Source organism: Epinephelus lanceolatus, chromosome 19, assembly GCF_041903045.1.
Source record: "Epinephelus lanceolatus isolate andai-2023 chromosome 19, ASM4190304v1, whole genome shotgun sequence".
NCBI classification, from domain to species: Eukaryota; Metazoa; Chordata; class Actinopteri; order Perciformes; family Serranidae; genus Epinephelus; species Epinephelus lanceolatus.
In genome coordinates, this window is record NC_135752.1 from 10,537,810 (window position 1) to 10,560,904 (window position 23,095).

General features: G+C 41.1%; 1 protein-coding gene across 4 annotated transcripts in view; it reads left to right on the top strand.

Moving 5' to 3' along the window:
- The window catches only part of arhgef28a (Rho guanine nucleotide exchange factor (GEF) 28a), a 57,065-nt gene that overhangs the window by 19,180 nt on the left and 14,790 nt on the right, over positions 1 to 23,095 (top strand). The window contains exons 5-31 of one of the 4 annotated variants that reach the window (XM_033647321.2): positions 530 to 719; positions 859 to 1,048; positions 2,920 to 2,989; positions 4,807 to 4,853; positions 5,047 to 5,119; positions 9,352 to 9,467; positions 9,597 to 9,868; positions 9,951 to 10,134; positions 10,251 to 10,362; positions 11,627 to 11,713; positions 13,594 to 13,636; positions 15,668 to 15,769; positions 16,515 to 16,638; positions 17,760 to 17,895; positions 17,984 to 18,039; positions 18,162 to 18,222; positions 18,346 to 18,466; positions 18,560 to 18,675; positions 19,427 to 19,567; positions 19,804 to 20,054; positions 20,148 to 20,273; positions 21,129 to 21,246; positions 21,375 to 21,629; positions 21,748 to 21,824; positions 21,947 to 22,125; positions 22,287 to 22,378; positions 22,501 to 22,686. In XM_033647321.2, the coding sequence (XP_033503212.2) occupies positions 530 to 719; positions 859 to 1,048; positions 2,920 to 2,989; positions 4,807 to 4,853; positions 5,047 to 5,119; positions 9,352 to 9,467; positions 9,597 to 9,868; positions 9,951 to 10,134; positions 10,251 to 10,362; positions 11,627 to 11,713; positions 13,594 to 13,636; positions 15,668 to 15,769; positions 16,515 to 16,638; positions 17,760 to 17,895; positions 17,984 to 18,039; positions 18,162 to 18,222; positions 18,346 to 18,466; positions 18,560 to 18,675; positions 19,427 to 19,567; positions 19,804 to 20,054; positions 20,148 to 20,273; positions 21,129 to 21,246; positions 21,375 to 21,629; positions 21,748 to 21,824; positions 21,947 to 22,125; positions 22,287 to 22,378; positions 22,501 to 22,686 (3,525 nt within the window). The remainder of the gene's footprint in view (positions 1 to 529; positions 720 to 858; positions 1,049 to 2,919; positions 2,990 to 4,806; positions 4,854 to 5,046; positions 5,120 to 9,351; positions 9,468 to 9,596; positions 9,869 to 9,950; positions 10,135 to 10,250; positions 10,363 to 11,626; positions 11,714 to 13,593; positions 13,637 to 15,667; positions 15,770 to 16,514; positions 16,639 to 17,759; positions 17,896 to 17,983; positions 18,040 to 18,161; positions 18,223 to 18,345; positions 18,467 to 18,559; positions 18,676 to 19,426; positions 19,568 to 19,803; positions 20,055 to 20,147; positions 20,274 to 21,128; positions 21,247 to 21,374; positions 21,630 to 21,747; positions 21,825 to 21,946; positions 22,126 to 22,286; positions 22,379 to 22,500; positions 22,687 to 23,095) is intronic. The other 3 variants (XM_078162101.1, XM_078162100.1, XM_078162102.1) reach the window with 3 other exon arrangements.

Here is a 23,095-nt window from a genome sequence, read left to right on the forward strand (position 1 = left end):
TGCTATTTATCATTCTAGATTGTTTTGTTGCTGAGTGTTGGAGATTTTGGCCAGAGATATCTGGCTTCTCTTGAATATAACGGAACCAGATGGCACTAGGCTTGTGGTGTTCAAAGCTCCCCAAAAATACATTTGAAAAACTCAACTGCAATGTCTCTTTCCAAACATCATGACCCAGTTACTCAAGATAATCCACAGACCTTGCTGTTAGCAGTTTCATAAAGTAACTATTTTCTTTCTACCAAACTACACCCACCAACCAAATCACTGGCAAAAGGAAGCATGCATCTACTGCTAGCTCACCTAGTTACACTGAGCTAGCTACCTTTACAGCTCAGCCGGACAGAATGCCAAGATGCTGAACCCCTGTCTGTTCATTCATTTTAAGATGTGCAAAAGCCTTATATAACTGCCGAAAGTCTAATGTGATTCTACTTGATCGCTCAATTCATGTCAGGTAAAAATGTAGTATACATTTGTGTCTATGCCTGCACATCATTCCCTCTTCATTCTTTGTCTCTTTCTCTAGCTGCTGAGCTTCAACCCAAAGAAACCCTCCTTCACCTTGCAGTGCGCTTGGGTTTGGTCCATCTCTCCCGTTTCTTAATCCACCAGCCAAGGGGTCAAAGGGTGTTGACCTTACCAAATCAGGAGGGAGACACACCTCTCCAGCTGGCTCAGAAGGACGGACAGCATGCCATGTTCAGAGTGCTGGCAGCGTAAGGCTGTGATTTTATCTGATGTGTTATTTTTGACGCATGATGACTAATGAAGACTTTTGAAAAGGCTGATTCATAGGGGAGGCTCCTTTCTGTTCTGTTAACCTCATTTCATATAATCTGTCCTTTTCCTCATCAGTCCTCCAGGTCCTGTAGTCGGCCCTGTTCCAGGTGTGTGGTGTGTGTGGTCTGACAGCTCCTGCATGCTGAGGTTTTGTCCAGGGACGGACTCCCTGACGCTCACTGTGCGGCAAACACCGGGAAGCTCCCCTCAGGATGGCATCACAACCTTAAGAAACAAAGTAGGAGACCACAGCATCCTAAAAATGGTGAGAGCAAACCACTGGGAACACCTTTATTTGAAAACCTTATCGCAAACCCATCTATCACATAATATAGGACAGGAATGGCTGATAAATATTCCCATGCATCTCCCTGCATGATGTAATGTGTCGTTGCTGTCGAGATAAGGCCATTTGTTCAGGTTTTGTTCAAGCTAATGTAAACAAAAAAGCCCTCGACTCCCACACACTTTAACATGCAATCAGACATTTTGATAAGAGTTGAGCAAGTAACAGTGAACAAAACATTGCAGCTATTGCAGCTAGTAAATCAAAGGACATGAGGCAGTAATGTGAAAAGGACAGACAGTTCAGGATGCAGTGATCTTAGATTGTGCAAAATAAACTTACTTGATGTTATTATGGAATAGTTGATCACATAAGTTAATCATATTACCTGATAATATCCTAATCTTTGAGCTGTTATGTGGTGATTTCTTTGTATAATTTACTGCAGATGCAAAGATCCGATACTGATATTGGATATTAGCTGATACTGTCTGGATCACAATTCAGTGATAATGGATCTATTCAATTCAGATGTTTTATGCTGTAATTTTTATTCCTTTGTAAGTTTTTAATTGTAATTTTGAAGATTTTGCATCAAGTTTCTGGTGCACGATTTGTTATTTAATTAATGATCAACAATTCAGATCTTTGTGGGGTTTTTTTCATATTTTGTTTTACAAGGTTAGGAAGCAATGTTAAAGTCAGTTTTATTATATTTATATGTTGACACGCTTGCTTTTATTTATGTGAGGCACACTGAATTTACCCTGTGTACACAATTTGAAACAGATTTCTGTGGTGGTGACTTTTTTTTATGTAGGCAGATGCGGAAGTTAGCATGTCTCTGGTTCCCTCATCAAAAACCTATGGGATTTTTCCATTGGATTTTGGATTATTGCAGAAAAATAAGCTCATAAAAAACAAACCTTTTTGATACTTTCATGTTTTGTTTAGCAAGATAATCTTCACAAATGAACACCACTTTTATAATTTTTGAGATAATGTATCATGTATTATCAGGAACTTTAATTAATTTATTTTTTTTTACTTAAATACCTAAAGGAATACTTGGCTGATTTTCAACCTGCTTTGTGTCATAACAATGTGGGTAGTACATCAAAATGAACATTAGAAAACTTCCCTCCATCTTTTCAGTGCTCATCTTTCACTGGCTCTCTGCTTGGATATATAAAGAGAACTAGCTACAGCATTGGAGGCAGGACCTCATTCTTTCCGAAGAAAGTTGCTCAGTGGTGCATGAAGCCAAAATCATTACATTAATGCAATCAACAGCAGTAGCAAGCTAACAATAGGCTATAAATGAACTATACTACAGTTGCATGACTTAGCGGTGCCTCAACAACAAGGCTGTAAAACCATGTTCGGCGTAGTGACATTCTGTAGACTCATTTAACGTAAAAGCTTCAAAATTCACTAGGGGGGTGTTTACTGATGTATTTTATGTCGTAGAAAAAAACATGAAATTTTCCTAAGCTTTAAGACATTATTTCAGGCATCTAACCAAAAAACCCATTTAAAAAAAAAAAACCGCTGACTTTGAGACAAGAGAACCGGGAGTGCTGAAATGCTGACTCATATCCTGGTGTTAGGACTCAGTTATTCACCACTCTGTAGAAATAAACTTGCTATTGCTATTGCTAAGCCTAATGTTGACTTGCACATAAGAAAGTCAGCTCCTCACAGTGAAGCATACAGTACAGGTTATTAACTAACACTGGCCTTGGATCAGTACTTAGTATCGGCAGATGCCCAAAGCCCATTGGGACTGAAAAAGTCAGCTCAGGGTGCATTACGACCGTGTTCACATGAGATCCGTTTGTGTGTTCCAGATCAGTGTGCTCAAAGCTGATAATGAGGAAGACAAGAGAGGCAAAGAGGAAATCCTTCCTAGTGATAAAGGTAAGATGAAATATTCGTTCAAATAAACACAAGAAGTTTGTGCTCTAGATAAAGGATCAGCGCTCAGTTAATAACCTCCTAAGCCCTATGATAAGCTATTATGGCAAGGCTTAACTATACAAACCAATGAGCAGTGATAACTAACACGTCTTTGGGGTCATCAGGTGGGAACCTCCTTTCACCAGTGTTTTGTCTAGTTGGTCCCTCGACACCTCCAGGAGGCTAGACAGTGATCTCTGGCGTCCCAGAGACACTCCCCTACACTCCCCTAATGCTAGCTCCCCGCGCCGACCCTCAGCCTCCTTTACCTTTCTTACACATGGCTTTCTCAGCCCAAACAGCACTGCTACCTTCAACAAACCCAGGTGCCAGTGCTGTTTGGGCTGAGAAAGCCATGTGTAAGGTAAAGGGTTAGGGTTAGGGTTAAGGTTTATTAAACTGGACATTTATTTGCATCTCACAATGAGATCTGGTTATCAGGGACTCAAGAGATGTATCACCATTATCCACCTGCATGAAAAAGTAGTCAAAGTGCAACACTACATGAATTTCTGAGTAGAATGACTGATTTTTGGAATAAAAAGTCCTTGAATCAGCACCCGATTACACTAATTTTAAGTAAGGACTTGTAATCAGTTGTAATCAAGTGTGTGTGTTTACCCGTGACAATTCTACATGAGACACACCTCAATCCAAACCCCTTTGTTCTCTGCGTTCTCCTAAATGTGCCACACACTAGCTGTCACATGGATGCATCAGCTGTGTAACATGAGCTCTAAAAAACAAACGTCACACACAGAGCCAGACACGCCCACACACAATTACATGAGACTCACAGATGTAGTTGTGTCTAGTGCTGTAATTTTTAGTCGATTAATTAATTTCCGTGTTTTATGACATCATTGATTAAATATGTTTGGATTGTTTTTGCACTGTTGGAGATGTAACCTGTGGCTCTGGGAAATTATGATGGCCATTTTTACTCTTTTCTTGCATTTTGGAGATTTAATGATTATTTAATTAAAAAATAATCATTAGTTTTGTCTTCACAGTAGTCTCTGCTTGCACAGACAGCTCTTATTTGCTGTCTGTCTGTGTACTGGCAGCATGCGAGTACAGAAACTTGCAAAACGTGCAAAACGAACCGCCACAGATTCAGTTGAGCAAACATTTGTATGGTCAGACATCCATCACTTCCAACCTAAAGAGACTAAGAAAACACTTCCAGCAGAGACCATGAAAGGCACCTTCTCCTTTACACATGTGTTTGCTCTTCCTCAGAGGGTACAGAGAAAACTTAGGGGCCAGATTGTTTTTGTCCCTGAGGTGATGTGCTCAGGCTGGCATGCAGGCACACACAGTAGGAGACCCTTGCAGATTGTCCGTGCTGCGACTTCCTGTTTTGTTTTCTGTCCGTCTCGCTCACACACACACACACACACACACACACATTTTGTTGCTCTCACTCAACCGTTGGCCACTGTTTTTGGTAACCATAGAGATGGCACATGGCACTATCGACTCATAATGGGAAGCAGGAAGTGTTCCTCAGTATTGACCTTAACCCTGTCCTGACTTCAGCAGCTGTCCATTAATCCTCTCAAAATAACAACCCAACAGTAGGGAGCATGTGCTCTTCCTCTGGACCTGCTGCTTCACACGAGCACAACATCTCTTTGGTTTGTTTTCCATTCCTGGATAGCAGAGTAACATCCAGAGGGGCTGATGTCGTGCCGCCTGCACAGCGCTTGTTGGGAAGGGATGTGTTAGTGTGTCATGTGTCAACTTCTGGCTAAATATCTTTATTTTTTGCACAGGTGTTTGCAAGGAGCAGCGAGTAGAAGAGCATGTGCTGGTGGACAATGTGAGTATACAGGCAGATTTACATGGGACAGAGGTGCGCTGTGTGCTGTAAACGTTTATAGATTTGCTCTCTTAAGTTTGTTACTGGTTCTTGCATGAAACTGTGATTGTATCTGTCTTATTTTCAGATAAACAGTACTTGAATTTTTCCTAAGAGCTGCACTGTCTCTGTGTGATTTTTGGTTTGTTTAAAGGTTTTTGAAGAACAGCTTGTTCTTTCTTTGGATGATGACGACGATGAAGGAGAGTACCCATCCTCATTATCTGGTAATTGTTCTTTGCTGTTCTTTGTTGATTAATCCACCTCGAGGATTTAAGATAATTGAGAGATTTCTTTGGCAAACACAAAATAAACTTATTCAAACCAAAACACAGTTTCCATTTTAATGTTATGGCTATAATACTCTGGCATCTGGTTTCAATTGCTCAGTAGCAGAGTTATGTCCAGAGGACCTTCCTGAGAGGAGGGTGTGAGTGTGTCATGGATCAACCTCTGGTTAAATATTTTTATTTTGCACAAGCATTAGAAAGGAGTTCCATGTGGCTTAAATAATGAATGGGTAATTCATAACAAAAACACAACAACATATTTGTGGCTGTACTGAACAGCAGGGTGTGGGAACGATGCATAATAAGCTGACTGAGAAGCCCTGACTGGAAGCCTTTCTCTCATGGCGCTGGTACAATACACAGAGCTCTGTTTTGAATCACATCATAGGAAATCAATACACTAACTGCTGCACAGACACAGACAGGGATTTACTTCTGTCTGACGCTGATGAGCAGTTTTCTTTGATTAAACTGATGTATTATCCTGCTGGAGTCTGGCTTCAGGCAGTGCAGGTTGGGTCTTCCACAATGACTCAGTCTGAGAGTCCAGGAATCTGCCCTGTCATTGGGACAAAGGCAGGAATGGGGTCAGGCGTGCATGCCCCACTCAAACTCTGTCTGAGTTGGGAGATGCCCCCCCCTCTGGCCTGTCGCCCTGCCATCCCCTCCCCCGACTCCCCTGGATGGGACAGTGGAGCTCTGTATCGAATTGAGACGGGAATGTTAACAAGCTCAAATATCGTAGGTTTTACAAAAGCTGACATTTTAGGTGAGCCGCATACATTAACCTTGGATTATCTTTAAACACGCGCGTGCAGACAAGGTTGTATAAGCTGCGCTAGTGCAAACACTCACTGGCTAGTGAAAACTTTGAGAAGAATGCTTAGATATTTCAGGTGTTGCCACGGTTACTGTGAATGCTAATTTCCTGTGTGTTGTTGTGGAAGAATGAAGAGTTTGTTGTAAACTCTAGAGAGCCCATAAACTTTGTGACCATAAACTGAAGTGTGTGTGTGAGTGTGTGTTTATGATGTGAAGTGGTGACAGGGAGCATTGATCCCAATGTTTCCCCCCGAAGCAGGACTGCAGATTCTTCTGTGTTGCTCAAGTCATCAAATTTACTGTTGAGCTGAATATTTTTGTTGTTGATGACAGCGCCTCGAGGTCGCTGTGGTGCAAAGTTGTCATCCAGAATTATTGTTTTTTTCCAGATCTGTTGAAATGATCATAAGGGTTTCTTTGCTTTCACTGACATAACTCACCACTGTCAGTTGTTGTTGGAGTGAGCTGGTGTGACAATTAGTCTACCAGCTGAGACCGGTGTTCCGTCAATCTGTCACCATCCTTAAAATAAAAAAAAGAGTAGATTGTAGTGTCTGTGTGTAAATCTGTATACACACTAATAGTTTGATTTCAAGCAGAAAGACATAAAGAAAATAGAGAATACAGTGAATGTATATAAGAGGTCTGCCTTATATGTTTGAACTCCATGCTGCTGTCTTCACTGTGGGAGAGCAGCAGAGAGGAAATGCCTCTGTGATGCCCAGGATTTCCCTCACATTAGTGCAGGCATGGCTGGTCCAGACTTCAAAGTGTGGGTGGAAAGTGCACAGAGAGCTATGAAAATGGCTTCTCATCAAGAGAGGTAATTTTCCACATTGTTGTGGTAGAAATACCATTCACCGCTTTTGTACTCATGTCAGCAGTGGTACATAACAGTACACATTTGCTTTATTCTTCTTACATTATGGAGGTGCTTTAACTTTACTTGATGCTACTTTGTACATCTACTTCACTGCTTTACAGACAGAAATAATGTACTTTTTACTTCATATATACATTTGATAGCTTTAGTTACAGATTAAGATTTATATACAAAACATATAATCATCTACGGTGTATTATTTAAAGGGACGGTTCACAAAAAAAATCAAAAGTACATATTTTTCTCCCTCCCTGTAGTGCTAGTTATTAATCTAGATTGTTTTGGTGTGAGTTCCTGAGTGTTGGCAATATTGGCCATAGAAATGTTTCCCTTCTCTCTAGTATAATGGAACTAGATGGCACTTGGTTTTTGATGCTCAAAGTGCCAAAAAATACACTTGAAAAACTCAATAGCAATGTCTCTTTTCGGAAATCATGACCAGTTACTGAAGATAATCCACATACCTTGTTGTGAGCAATTTCATGTATGTCAGTTTCAAGTCACCTTCCAACCGTATCACTGCAGAGAAGGAAGCATGCATTTGCTGCTAGCTCACCAAGCACCACTGAACTAGCTAATGTTAAGCCGAAGAGGGCGCCATTAATGTTGACATCTCATTGGCACAAACACAACCTGTCATCCAGAAGTAGATGAGCTGTGGATTTAAGTGCCATCTAGTTCTTTTATATTAGAAAGAGGGCAGATATCTCTATGGCCGATATCTCCAACACTCTGCAACTCTCACCAAAACAATCTAGACTGATATATAGCACTACAGGGTAAAAAAAACATGTATTCTTGATTTTGGAGTGAACTGTCCCTTTAAAATACCCAACACTAGATAAAATGTTGAAATGTTAATGCATAAGTAATCATGTCAAAAAACTTATATATTAAATAATACATTTAATGAAAACTTCTGTCACTCTATATCAATACAAATTTTTCAGATTTCTCAATAATTAATGAAGTAGTAACAAGACAAAGAGTTTAAAGGATGCTAGTAGATCTGTGAGGCTGTACTTGGGCACAGCAGTGATTTGAGCTGAGCTAGATGCTAACATCAGCATGCTAACATGCCCACAATGACAATGCTGACATACTGATGTTTAGCACGTCTGCTGTTTATCATGTTCACCACCTAAGTTTAGCATATTAGCATGCTAACATTAGTTAGCATGGCGGCACGGTGGTGTAGTGGTTATCACTGTCAATTCACAGCAAGAGGGTTCCTGGTTCAGTCCCAGGAGGGAGCCCTTCTGTGCGGAGTTTGCATGTTCTCCCCGTGTCTGCGTGGGTTTTCTCCAGGTACTGCGGCTTCCTCACACAGTGCAAAGACATGCAGGTTAATTGGTGACTCTAAATCGTCTGTAGGTGTGAATGTGAGTGTGAATGGTTGTTTGTCTCTATGTGTCAGACCTGCGATAGTCTGGCGTCCTGTCCAGGGTGTACCCTGCCTCTCACCCAATGTCAGCTGGGATAGGCTGCAGCCCCCCCTGCGACCCTCAAGAGGATAAGCGGTTACGAAAATGCATATATGGATGGATGAACATTAGTTAGCGCTACAACAGAAAGTACAGTTGAAGCTAATGGGATTGTCATTGTTTTGCAGCAATTTGTTCATATTTTAATGACCTTTGATTTGATGATGGAGCTACTGTATGCATGCCACCCATAGAGTTTCACTTCCAGTGTGTGGCTAAAAGTAAAGAAGATTCTGGATCAAGTAGCATTCCATAATAATAATAAATGCTGGCTGTAAAGAGTTAAAAACTAACCCAGGTGTTAAAATCGTGGTCTTTTTATTCTATTTATGAGCATCACAAAGAGAGGGTGTACATGAATATTACTGAGCAGATGTGGTAAATAAAAGAGAGCATGACTCAAGTCAATAATCCAGTTTTGTTCCGAGAAAGGAGACAGCCTGCTGGTAAGGTTGATATGTGGATTTTTCTGTGAAAACAAACCTTTAAAGGTCAAACAGGGAGTAGGTATGCAGTGTCTCATCACATTTTCCTTTCTTCCCTCTAAGCCTTGACATTTAAATGATGAAAGATCAATAAATTATAGCAAAATGATCCCAAATCAGTAGGAGGAGGCAGGACAGAAGGCTTACTGAAGTAAATAAGACTTAACAGTCCAATATTATGTTTGGTAATTTATTTTCTCTGCTCTGGCATATCTGCTTGTTGTTGACATGTACATGATTGTTGATGTGTTTTGGTTGTGTGGTTAGGATATCTGGTTAACTCACGCTACTCTTAGAGCTGCTCTCTGTATTCAACAGGACATTTAAATCATTCAGCAGGATAAAAACAAATTCCTAGTAGACATCTTGTACAGTACAATATGCTCCTGTAGAGCAGTTTATCTTTACTGGGAAAAGGGAGGGAGACAAGTAGTCTGTTTGAATTATTGTAAACTATACTGAAGCTATCCTGAGATTGTTCTTTGTTTATTACAGTAAATGGGCATCCCATTCAGTCCAGTGGAGAGGAGAGCAGGTTCACCCAGCGTGCTGCAGACCCTCTGCCCTCTGTGATCAACAGCAGTGATCAGACCATCACACAGTGGACTCAGGTCATACATCAACCCCCCTTCTTTAAGCCCACATTCATCATTTTATCTTTTGTGTTTTGCTGCTTTTTTAATACATTGCTTCTTTTTTTTTCTTTTTTGCACTTTTTTCTCCCGTGTTTTTTACCATAGGAAGAAGATACAGATATCAAGTGCAGCGTCAGTGGAGTGACCACGGACAGCACGGGGACAGACAGTGGGTTATGGGACACAGTGGACTCAGAAGATCTCCTGCTGGCCACTGACACTCCTCCACCCTATTCAGAAGATTCCTACCCTCCCTCTCTACCCTGCTCTCCCCCACTCTCCCCCCCTGACCAGGCCCTCGCTAGGCTGAACCGTCCCCTCTCCTCCGAGCCGACCAATCAGAGCGAAAGTCCACCAATGGACACCTGCGACCTCAGGTATTAAACATCGTAGAAATATTTCTTCAGTAGGCAGTGTTTTCAGGTGACTCTATGTGTAACTGGCCTTTTATTGCTCCAGTCCCAGTCTAGTGGCTCTGGAAGTAGACAGTGAAGAGGACAGTATCGAGCCAAAGTCTCCACTCTCTCCGCTCTCGTCAGATGTTGAGAAAAGTGAAGACAAAAGGGAAAGCTTCCGTCCCTCCCCTGACCTCACATGCACTCGCAGCCAGTCTGCCTCCTCAGCATGTGAACCCACCATAAAAGTAAAACAACATCTCAGGCTCTTGCACACACTCAGCAGATTTTTCCGCTTCTCCTAATATCATGAGTTTGAAGTCTTATGTCTTTGTTTTCAGTTATTATTATTTTCCTTTTCTAGGAACTGGGGGACCAGGGGATTCGACTGCGTTCATATTCTTACTCCTCCCCCAAAATCAGCTTGCGGCCTGCTCGTTTTGCCCGGGACAACCACACGTCAGACATCAGTCCTGGTCAGTAACACCAGGACAGTTTATTCTGTCACATAGTTAGAGATGTAGTCTAACACTTAACTAACAAAGTTTTCATTAACTAACCTCACTTGTTTGGTGCGTCACTAATGGTTGGTGCAAGAGCTCACTTTTTATGTTCTGTTCATTTTAAACCAGCTGTCAACTGTAGATGGTCTCACTACTGATATAAAGTGCAGTCAACTCCCCAAAATGAATGAGCTTGGTGTGATTTGCTATGTGTTGGAAATACTGGCCATAGAGATGTTTGCCTTGTCTCAAATACAATCTGCTTGTGCCTGTGACAGCGCATGATTTAAACATTATTGGCGTTCTCCTTGGCTGAGCAATGTTAGCTAGCTCAGTGGTGCTAGGTGAGCTAATAGTATGCACCCTTCCTTCTGCACAGTGATATGGTAAGCAGGTGAAGTTCAGTAGAAAGAAAATAGTTCCAACATGAAACTGCTCACAACAAGGTCTGTGAAATATCTTGAGCAGCAGGGTCATGACTTCTGGAAAGAGATACTGCTGTTGAATTTTTTTAATGTACTTTTTTGGCACTTTGAGCACCACAGGCTGAGTGCCATCTAGTTCCATTATACTGGAAAGAAGGCAGACATCTCCATGACTGATATCTCTAACACTCGGTAACTCACACTAAAACAGTTTAGGCTGATAAGAAGCTCTACAGGTAAGAGGAAAAATTGTGTATTTTTGTTTTTGGGGTGAACTGTCCCTTTAAAACAAAGTTTTCAATGTTGGGAAACACGCCTATATGTATTCTTGCCAAGAATTAGATGAGAGGATCAATACATCTCTGTCATTTGTCTGTTAGATATGAAGCTGCAGTAGGATGGTTGGCTCATCTTAGCATAAAGAGTGGAAACAGGGGGGAACAGCTAACCTGGCTGTATTCAGAGATAACAAAATCCACCTTTGAGCACCTCTGAAGCACACTAATTAACATGTTATATTTTGTTAAATTATACAAAAAAAACAAACACCAAGGCTAGTTTGGAGCCACAAAAACAATACCTGACAGACATGAGACTCTTGGTAACAAAGCAAATAAGAATATTTTTCAAAATGTCAAACTATTCCTTTAACAGTTTTCAGACAATGATTGTAGTTATATTCACAATAAGCCGACAACACTGCAATGAATAATGCTTTAAGAACTCTCAGTCTGGAGTTGACTGTACTTGGTGACAGTTTGCACCCTCTATAGTTGATGTGTGAGCAGCCTTCTGTCCACTGTGCCCTGTAGATGCCGTGCTCCACAGTGTCAGCCACAGCCGATCTCTCCTTCAGGCCCTCTCTCTGTCTAAATCTCTGTCTCTTCTCCACCCTGGTAGTAAGTACTGGACACCTGCAACCGTCACACTGCGCTAAGGCTGAGCATAGCCAGCATGCCGCTGTCAGTGCCAGTGCTTATATGTGTGGGTCTGTGAGTGTAAATGTGTGTGTGCATGTGTGTGTGTGAGTGCGGGAGTCAAGGTTATTGACGGTTATTTTACAGTGATTGATCTGCTGAAAAATAAAAGGTTAAAACATCTGACTTGATTCAGAGATACAAAAATGATTTTAGAGCAGCTATAATCAATACTTTTATATCAACAATGGATCACATGACTAACCCACAGAGAATTCCACTGACACTGCAGTTCCCCTCAGCTCTACAGAGCTTTGAAGCACATTTAAGCTCATTGTTTTGGTTTTGTGCCCTAGACTTTTACTTCTTTGGTTCATTCAGCCAAATATCAATGCAATGCAATAACAGCCCTCAACAGCAGAGGAATTACAGTGCTTTGATCATGACTTGCTGCTGGTCCTTTTCTTTTCTTTTAAGTGTCAATGTTTTGTACATGTACCTTTTTTGCGTGTTTTTTTAGATCCTGTTGGATGTGTTTTAAATGTCTTCTGTGTGTGTGTACACCTGGTGTTGAGCCCTGTCGAAGACAAATTTTCTGTTGCCTTTTGGTTCCAGACAATAAAGTTTTCTATTATTCTATTATTATTCTATTATATTTTCTTCTGGGGTTAGTGGAGACAGAAGCAAAGGTAAAAATGAGAGTGAATATTGGACTTTGATTCATCGAGTGGCCAAAAATATGTCTCCTAATGTTGCTCTGTATCTGCCTTAATGTGTAAGTAAGCAATAAGTAATAAGCAGGCTCACCATTTCAATTTGATAATATGTCACTGTTGTGTTAACAGCATGTTTCAGCTGCTCCCAAGCGACTACAAGTTATTTTTGCGTTTTTAAAAATGACAGTACATGTGAACTTAAACTGGTTTAAATATCATTTCCATCTTAGAAACATGATTAGGAAGTTTTGGTTTTATCCTGTGTGTACAGAGCAGGATTTTCTATCATGACTGCCAGTTGTTATCTTATTTTAGGGCTATTATCCAACATTATTTGAAAATACAAATGGTGTTCCCTGGTGAACATGAAATGAAAATTTGACTCCAACTGCTGTAATCATCTTAAATATAAAATCTGTGACTATTTATGTGTCATAGAGCTTATAGTGAAATAAAAACTGTAGAAAATTAACTACAAGTAAAAACAAGTTTGATTAGAGAGGGGAATTAAAACAATAATTTAAGTAAAAACTAAATTAGAATCATAGAACTGTAATTGTAACTGTAATTGGAACTGTAATAACCTTGGAGTGTGTTTGCCTGCGTGTGTGTGCGCGTGTGGCTTTCCTAATCATAACGCAGCCGTATTGTAATCAGAATGGCAGTGGGAGTGCAAGAAGTAATCGCATTTGCAGTGATGAAATGAAAAGACAGCTGATTGCCTTGGAGCCTGGTGAGAGATATGAGGTGTCTCTGAGGGGTCAGCACTTTGTGTCTGTCTGTGCTACAGCTTTCATATGTATTGTTCTGTCTTGGTGAAGTGCTTGTGGATCATCTGTTACTTTGCATAACAATTGTGATTTTATTGAGATGCTTTTATACAAGCAGCTCCTCTGGCATGTAAATGAAACATGACAGGCTTTATCAAATGTTCACTCTGTAACAGTAGGAAGTTAGAAGAAAGCTTACTAATTCTGTTCCTCCAGTCATATTGAATGTTGTGTATTCTGCTGCCTGACTTTATCTCAGAGGGGGGGTCATCTCTTGATTCTTTTAATGGAGTTTTGGTGCAACATGTGAGTTTTCTGTTATTTAAACGTGTTGTCAGGTTAGATTAACAACATTTTCATGTCTTTATCTCCACAGAGCAAAGAGCCTCCAGTATATCAGAGCAGTCACATGAAAAAAGGTAATTATATTTACTTTTAATTTACTTAATGTCATATTAAAGCTGGAGTAGGCAGGTGTCTGATAAAGTATTAAAATTAAAAGAACAGCAGAATTTGAAAATACACCCTCCTCCCGCAGCTCTGTTTATTGTCTTAAGCGCTTCCCACTAGACAACCACAGGCATATGCATACGCTTCACACAGTAACCCAGTGTTTCCTATACATCTTATTTCATTGTAGAGCTGCGTGCAGTGCATTCGCTCAGCTCATCCTCGCCCACACTCTCTCTCCCTCTTTGTTTATCTGACCACAAATGAGACAAGAATTAGCTAGCTAGCCACCCGCCTCACTCCCTGCTGCTGTGGACTGCTTCGCTGTGAGGAGAGCAGGTAGCAGCTCGGAGAGCAGGTAGCAGCTCGGTGACAGACCTTCGGTCAGAGGCTGTAACGGCTCAAATTTGGCCAGCCCAAACTCCACAGCGCCAGGTGTCAAAGTGGACTGGTGGCCAGGAGCAGCACCAGATCTAATTTCTGTAAGGGCAGCAACAGAAAGTTTAATGATCCAGTGGGGAGTTGCAGCCGTCTGGTCCCCTTGGAGCTGGGGTTTAAGCTGGCTGGATGCGTGTTGCTGCAGCTGCTGCAGGGTTCTATCTCCAGAGCTGCTGCCCGCTCTCCTCCCAGTGAGATGGTTTGTAGCGACGGAGAGTGAGGTGGAGGACACACTGATTTGAGGCTCTAGCTTACGTTAGTTTCATACACGTGAACTTGAAGCTGAAGCCATAAGCCTTTGGCTCCAGCTAGCAAAAGGCTAAACTATTAGCAACATTTTTTCATGATTTCTGAAAAGCTTTGCCGATGTTGACACGTGTTTTATTTTGTTTATTGTCAAACTCCATTTTAAAGTCATGTTGATAAGTCCATCTGGCTTTTTTGGGTTGCTTTGCAGTGTAGGCAGTCATTCTCTGCCATTGAATCAGGCTTTTACTGAAGGGACATGCACATACATCTACATTTGTAGTACAGTCAATAGGAACTTACTTCTCTGAAATGACCTGTGATTGGCCAAAGTCTCCAGTTACAGTCTAGATTTTCTAAAGCCTAAAAAACAGAGCCAAGAGGAGGCACAGAAGTTGTTGTTTTTTTCAGTCCACTTTAATTACAATATGCTAAAAGGTTATTATGATATTTTGCCCAATGATGCTAAAATTAAACTGCCTACCTCAGCTTTAAGTCTTTTTTGGATTACATTGTATTCCAGATACCTCTCTTTTCTGTCTGTTAAATTTTAGTGTTCCTCTGTCCTCTCACATTGGCCTCACTCATAGGGGCTTTTGCTCTTCATTAAAATGACAGTACGTTTCATCAAATATGTAATCCTCAGCGCCAGGAGCAACATATGTGGGTAACCGTGACAACCAGGTTGCTTGGTGACAGCGTGCACTCTGTGAAGTTTGCTGCCGTCTTTTATGAAGCTCTTTTGTCCTTGTCAAGCAGAGCTGGTGTTTTGATCCTGTCTGGGTTTTTTTTTCTAGTGACAACAGAGGTAGTGACGTACAGATATCAGTGTGACCCTGAGCTTCTTTCAACTGTGTCTTCTTGCCCCAGATACGACAAGCTGCATCATAGATATAAGTTACAATGCATAAGGAATGCACTGTGTTTTAAAATGCACAGTATAAACGGTACTAAATGATGACAAGTCTACAGTGCTACTTTATGTGGTCTGTGCCTGCTCTAAGAGGGGTGGCGCTGATTATAAAAAGGACATCCTTTCCTCTTCCTGTTCCACTCGTCCTATTTTCACTGCCAATGCTAACTGATATTTCCCCTTCCTCTTCATGGATAAATACCCTAATTGAACTGCCAACATCTCAGTAGCTCCCCCCAGTGGAAGATACTAGACATAATCAGGGCTAAAAGATGGTATCAAAGGCTTTAGCAACCATATTTTTCTTTACTATGTAATTGTGGCATGTCTCCTTGGCCTTTGTGGCCTCTCATTAGTATTAAAATATCAGTGTGTGTCCGTGTGTGTGCGCTGTTCCTTACAGGGAGATTAAGTTCCGTAAGAGAGCCCAGTCTGCTGAAGATGAGAGCAGCATGGAGCTGGCAGAGTCCCTCCAACACCTCACTCTGTCTGAGTTCCTCAAAGAGTATGTGGGCGGGTCGACCCCTGTTTGACTGTTCTAGCACCCTTTAACCATCCACTTAAAGTAAACTAACCCTTACCAAAACGTATAGCATGTATGGACCAACTGACAGCAAACCACAGCCTCCTCACCTCCCCTCTCCTTGTTTCTTCTTCCCTCCCGTTTCATCTCCTCTCCTTGTTTCCTCACGTCTCTTGTCTTCTCATCCGCTCTTCTTGTTTCCGAACATCAACACTTTGTCCCTCGTTTCCTTCCTCTCCGTGCTCCTAGAAATATAGTTAAGTTGTTGTTGTCTTTTAACAATATGCACCCAAAGTCTGTCATGTTGCATGTATCCAGTCCTAACAATTGTACTAATTTAAATTTACTTTCACAGCTCAGAGTTGCAGAGAATGAACACATTTTTTTCCAGATTTTAGTGATTAACAAAGGTTTGTCATTTCATGGCAGGACATTGCAGTGTGAACTAACCACAAACCCATGTCATGAGCCAGTTATGTGCTTGTGTGCCATAATAAGCATATAAGAATTTACAGCTGAACATTTCACACTTACACAGACTCTCCACCTGCACCTACACTAATCCATCATACTTGCTTTTGTTGTCCTGTAGACTCAGCAAGAAGAAAGGATGGCGTTACTTTACCGGCTAACACATCTGCAAACAACAATGATTTTCTTTGTTTGAATTAAAGAACACAAATTCAAGAAAAATAATTGCACTGACATTATTTTCATTTTTCTTCAGAATTGAAGAGGAGGAGTTGGATAAGTACAACATCCCTACAAAGGTGGAGTCAGAGAAGTACAAAGTCATCCGCACCTTCAGTTTTCTCAAGAGCAGGATGTCCAGTACACGCAACAAGACCAAGGTAAATGCAGACTATAAACAGTCCACACCTCTGCTGTTACACACATCAGAAATTATTACTAGAATAACAACTGAACAAAGCCTACAAGCCAGCTAAACATGCTACAATCCACTCTCATCCTTGTTGATAACTTAAAGGGACAGTTCACTCCAAAATCAAAAATGCAAGTTTTTCTTCTCACCTTTATTGCAGTTTATCAGTCTGGATTGTTTTAGTGTGAGTTGTCGAGTGTTGGAGATATCAGCTGTAAAGATGTCTGTGTTCTCTCCAGTATAACAGAACAAGATAGGTCTCAGCCTATGGTGCTCAAAGCGCTGAAAATATATATTTGGAAAAACTCAACAACACTGTCTCTTTCCAGAAATCATGACCCTGTTACTCAAGATTATCCACAGACCTTGTTGTGAGCAATTTCATGTAGAAACTATTTTCTTTATACTGAACTACACCCACTGAACACGCGACAACTCACACCAAAACAATATAGATTGATAAATAGCACTACAGGTAAAAGAAAAATAATATGTATTTTTGATTTTGGGGTGAACTGTCCCTTTAAAAATACAAATGATGTTTCCACTAAAGTGTGTGATCAATAGCTGCAGGTGTATGTACTGCCTGATGACATTATTTATTCTGACAGAGGTATGTGTGGAATTGAATTAAAATACTTAAGCGAAGGCCAGTATCCCAGGTCTAGACCTAGGTGTGGAATATGTAACTCTGTGGGAGACAACCAGGAAATGTTTCTGGGAATAACTCAAGGTCAGAGTGACAGACCAAACAGGGTGTCCAGCCTCTTTCCTTTTAATGATTAATCCCCTGTTGTTGAGTCAGCACAGAGACTGGAAGCCCTCCCCGACCTGCATCTGTTGTTTATGCTAAGCTCCATTTCCTTGTCGGCTGACTTTCTTACGGTTTGGAAACAAGGCGGGGACTCCTGCCAGGCTCATTTATCTACATACATGTGGAAGAGATTACTCTGCAAATTGACGCTCACCCTGGTTTTTAGAAATATCAATTGAAGCCTGCTTGGCTCAAAGGTTTTAGCTGTGGCTGTCACGTTTTGTCTCTGCATGGAGTCTTTGTTTACTCTCATGTCTCCGGCATGGTTCTCCAAGGGGAAGGGGAAGGACAGAGAGGCCAAGGATAGGCAGCTGAATGGACATCGGTTTAACACAGGGTCCTGTTTGGGCCCCACCGTATGTGTGGTGTGTGAGAAACCAGCATCTGGAAAGGACCTGCTGCATTGTGCCAGTAAGTAATGGCGTAATTCCAAGAAGTGTGCATATATTTTTTGCAAAAAATTGACATAAATGAACTTAAAAATATCTTTCTTTCCCAGGTTGCACTACTATTGTCCATAAGGGCTGTAAGGAATCTGTCCCCCCATGTTTGAAGGTGTGCATTGTCTTGAAATAATAGAATAACAAATTTGTTTAAACTACTCCTCTCCACTGGATCCTGTCCTTGTGTCAATTGTTTATGTGCTGTAACCAGCCTCTGTCATTTGTATTACTTAGAAACTTCAAGATAAGTATGCTGTTACCATGGTGAAGAATAGGACAGCATCCCTCCCACAGAGTGAGTTTACAACACAAGGGTCGACTGTCACCAACAATTTTGCTGTCACATTTCCTGCTTGTAGCGTTTTGCCGTGGTTGCACTGCGGATGATTGTTGTTAATTCTCTTTGCTTTTCCCACAGACTTCACAGTGAGAGACAGTCCTACTCAGTGTGTGATCCCCATCTCTAACTCTCTACCTCTTATGAAAGACACTGCGATCCCGCCGTGCCCCCTTTCTGGGACTTTCCCAAACAGTGAGAGGTCATAAAGCCTTATGAATTTCATCATATGAAGATCTGATGTTGTTAAAAAAAATGTAGGTAATAATGGTTGTCTGTGTTCTCTGTGTAACAGTCGGCTCAGTGAGAGTCCAGAGGCAGAGTCTGATGCCTGGAAGGTTACCAGTCGATCAGAAGAGCTCCTGCTGACTCCAATGTTGTCAACCTCCACTGAATCATCCTTCGTAGAAGGTGAGAGATAATAAAGAATTGTTATTTTTAGTTCTTACAGATTTCCAAATACCTATAAAGTAGCAGATAGGTTCCAGTTTTTACTTGAAATGTATGTCCTTGGCACACAAATGTTGTTGTGTTTCCTGCTGGAAATAGTTTAAAAACAAAGTGGCTGCGTCTAAAATGGTTATTTTAAAAATGCCATTTTCATGCAGATTGTGTTACAGTTTTTTAAAGTCAGGTTTTCATCCATTTTTTTTTTAATTCTAAAATTATTTTTTAAATTAAAAGCAAGCACTTTTTTTTTGAGAAAGATACTGGCATACTAATACACACATACAAATTTGTGTTTCTTGATCCGCAAACAAAAACAAGGTTGACAAATATGTATCATGATTTGTGAATAATTTAGAATGTTAGGAATGTGAGCCATTAGATACAAAAATATTGTAAATGTTGTAAATAAAAATATGTAACTAATTATTGTCTAATCAAATGGGGAAAAACTTTTGTATGTGTTAAGAAAAATGTCTTTCCAACTTTGAAATTTACATTAATGCATTAAAAAAAAACTTAGACTGTGAAAAAATGGTAATAATAATTTCACAGCAGGTAAATAAATGCAGGTAAATATATTTATAATATATAATAATCAGAGTTGGATTGTTGTATGCCTGTCTCTTTCCAGTAAATATTGTGAACAGTGGTAAATAAAACAGAATCCTGGCAGTTCAGATTAAAAGTGATTTTGTATCTCATCTGTCTGTAGACTGCGTGGATGGGTGTATCCACAGTGACATCTCGGCTGATGCTGTGGATTACGAGGCTGAGTCGTGGAGTCTTTCTGTGGAGCACAAGTTCTGCAAGAAGCAGGACAAACGAGCTGTCAAGAGGCAGGATGTAATCTACGGTAAGCAGATGTTAGAGTTGTGAAAGAAAACCACTGGAATGTGTCATTTTCTGCCAGTGTCAGTATTTCATATAAAATTGCTGTAATCATACGTAATTGTTTAATATAATTGAGTAATTATATTAAACAATTACGTATGATTGTTTAATATAATTGAGTAATTCTGGCATTTCTGGCACAATATAATACATGTTTTTATGTGACAAACACATTGAATGTCTACATGTGAACCACAGAGCTGATGCAGACCGAGCTTCACCACCTACAGACGCTGCACATCATGGCCGAGGTTTTCCGGCGAGGCATGAAGGAGGAAGTGCAGTTAGATACAGACGCGGTGGAGCGGGTCTTCCCCTGTCTGGACCAGCTGCTGGTCTTTCACCACACCTTCTTTGCTGCCATGAAGGAGCGGCGACTCAGCTCAGCTCAACCCAAGGGACACAGGAACTACCTCATCCAGCGAATAGGAGACATCTTGCTCCAACAGGTAGCTGGTCCTCTGGAGCTACGTTTTCTTTTTGGTGTAATAGATGGAAACTGTTGAAGGTTTGAATCACTGGGTTTGTTTATTTCTCTGCAGTTTTCAGATGAGAACAGCGAGAAAATGAAGCAGGTGTATGGAGACTTCTGCAGTCGGCACAACGAAGCAGTCAGCTTTTTCAAAGACCTCCAGCAGCATAACAAGAGATTCCAGAACTTTATTAAGGTACTTAAAGTGATAGTTCACCCCAAAATCAAAAATACATGTTTTTCCTTTACCTGTAGTGCTATTTATTGATCTAGATCCTTAGAGTGTTGGAGATATCGGCCATACAGAGGTACAGTTAGTGTTAAAGTGAATAAGCCAGCTTGAGCAGGTGGGTTTTGAGATGGGATGTGTAGGATGTTATGCTGTCGGATTGTCGGATGTGTGGTGATAGGGAGTTTCAGAACCTGTGGGCAGTGCAGCTGAAAGCCCTGGCACCCATGGTGCTGAGGTGTGAGGTGGGAATGGTCAGGAGAACAGCAGAGAAGCCAGAAAATAGTACCTGCATCACACTGCTAACAACATGGTTTAATTAACAGCACTTTAAGAGGAAAAATATGTATTTTTGATTTTGGGGTGAACTGTCCCTTTAACCATCCCAGAATATATGTAACTTATGTTCAAATAATTTTAGAATAAAAGCACCACTACTGCTCTGCTCAGGGAGATGTAGTAAAACTCTTGATGTTGTTGTTGTAAGCTACTGCCATTACCATCTATCCTGCATCTCTCTCTGTCTCATTGTGTCATACGGTTTACTGTTAATTTATCACGTGGATCTGTTCTGTACGACATCTATTGCTCGTCTGTCCATCCTGGAAGAGGGATCCCTCCTCAGTTGCTCTTCCTGAGGTTTCTACCGTTTTTTCCCTGTTAAAGGTTTTTTTTGCGGAGTTTTTCCTGATCAGCTGTGAGGGTCCTAAGGACAGAGGGATGTCGTATGCTGTAAAGCCCTGTGAGGCAAATTGTGATTTGTGATATTGGGCTTTATAAATAAAATTGATTGATTGATTGATTGATTGATTTTTTTTTAAGCAACAAGGTAATAATTCTTTGGTGAGACGGAGAGAGATCCCAGAGTGCATCTTGCTGGTTACGCAACGGATAACAAAGTACCCAGTGCTGCTGGAGAGGATCCTAAAATACACTCAAGGTCAGTCATCTACTGCCCTCTGCTGGCTACATCATCATATGGTCAGCTACAGCACAATATACAGTGCATCAATTAAGGTAAAACAAGATATCTCAATCATTGTGTATTCCTCCTTGCTGATCCTTTAGAGGAAACAGAGGAGCATGCTGACCTTTCCAAAGCACTGGCTCAGATTCGAGAGGTGATAGCAGCCGTGGACCTGAGCGTCAGTGAGTACGAGCGGCATCAGAGGTTACAGGAAGTGTGGAGCCGCATGGAGAACCGCAGCTCAGCCAAGCTGAAGAACGGCCATACCTTCCGCAAGCAGGACATGATGGGGCCAGGACAGACGCTCAAACACCAGGGCGTGCTTCTGTGGAAGACCGCCACTGGTCGGCTTAAAGGTGAGACTGATGTTTGTTAATCCTAATTGTGCATCCTTTTTACATGCATATAGTATGTACATAATGTAAATTAATGATTCGGCTTGTGACATGTTTTTTCTGCTTATCACTTTCATAGATGTCCTGGCACTCCTTCTCACAGACACACTCATCTTCCTGCAAGAAAAAGACCAGAAGTATACGTTTGCCACTGTGGTACGCACACATTAATCACTTTGATCTCAGAGAGACAAATACCCAGCTGTTATTTTATCTTGGGCCATTATCACATTGTGTTCATGAAACAATATTCCTTCCCAACTTTTAATGTGCATCAGGATCAGAAGCCTCCAGTCATCGCACTGCAGAAGTTAATAGTGCGAGAAGTAGCAAACGAAGAGAGAGGGATGTTTTTGATTAGCGCATCAGCCGCCGGGCCAGAAATGTACGAGGTCCACACATCATCTAAAGAGGAAAGAAACACCTGGATGAGGCTTATTAGAGAGGCTGTAGAGAGGTGTGTAGAAGCCTGTTTTACGTGTGTGTGTGTGTGTCTGTCTGTCTGTCTGTCTGTGTCTATGTCTGTGTGTGTAAACTGAGAAGGATATTGAGAACTACATATTCAGATTTCCCCATTTGTACAAAGTCTAACTCTCAGTTGTTGTTTTCTCTGCTTAGCTGTCCAGAGGAAGAGGAAGAATACACCAGTGAATCTGAAGAGGAAAAGCGAGCTGCTGAGGCTCGTATCCAGAAGATCCACAAGTTACAAGGTATATGAACCCGGTGGCATCATTTATCTGTTATTTTTGGCTTCGCAGTCTTGCACATTCTTTACCCCCGAGTAAAAGTTTTACAATACTTCATCCATGAACCCCATGACCTTGTGTATCAGAGAGTCTGATGAGCCAGGACCAGCGGATTTGCTCCAGCCTGGAGGAGAAGCTGCAGGTCTACGCAGAGCTCTCTGCTCTGAGTGGGAGGACGGACGCCTCGTTGGTTGAACCCCGACTGCTCATCCAGCCGCACTCTGAGGAGCTGCCCCAGGCTGCCATGTTGCTGGCTGCAGCTTTGAAAGAGGGTGACATATTTTTACATGTACTGTACCCCTGCAGGAACAAACACAGAAATACAGTGCAGCTTTGTTTGTGTTTTGGTTTTTGACAACACAGAACAAAAGGGAGAAAAATATTAAATACACTTTACTTTAACCCCCGTTTTGCATCTACAGACAATATATAAACATATAATACATGCTTTAACTGTAGAGTAATTGTAGGCAGATATGAGGACATTTTAAGTGTTTATTAATGCACAGAACTTGTCAAAAAGTATACCTTCTATTACAGTATGAAGACATATTTAATATTATTGTAACTGTGTTTTACTATATTGCTATTTATTATCTGTTTATACAGTGTTAACTGATGATGTCCACAGGAGGAGTAATAGTTGTGGACAAACACATGCATACAGCACAACTACATTAT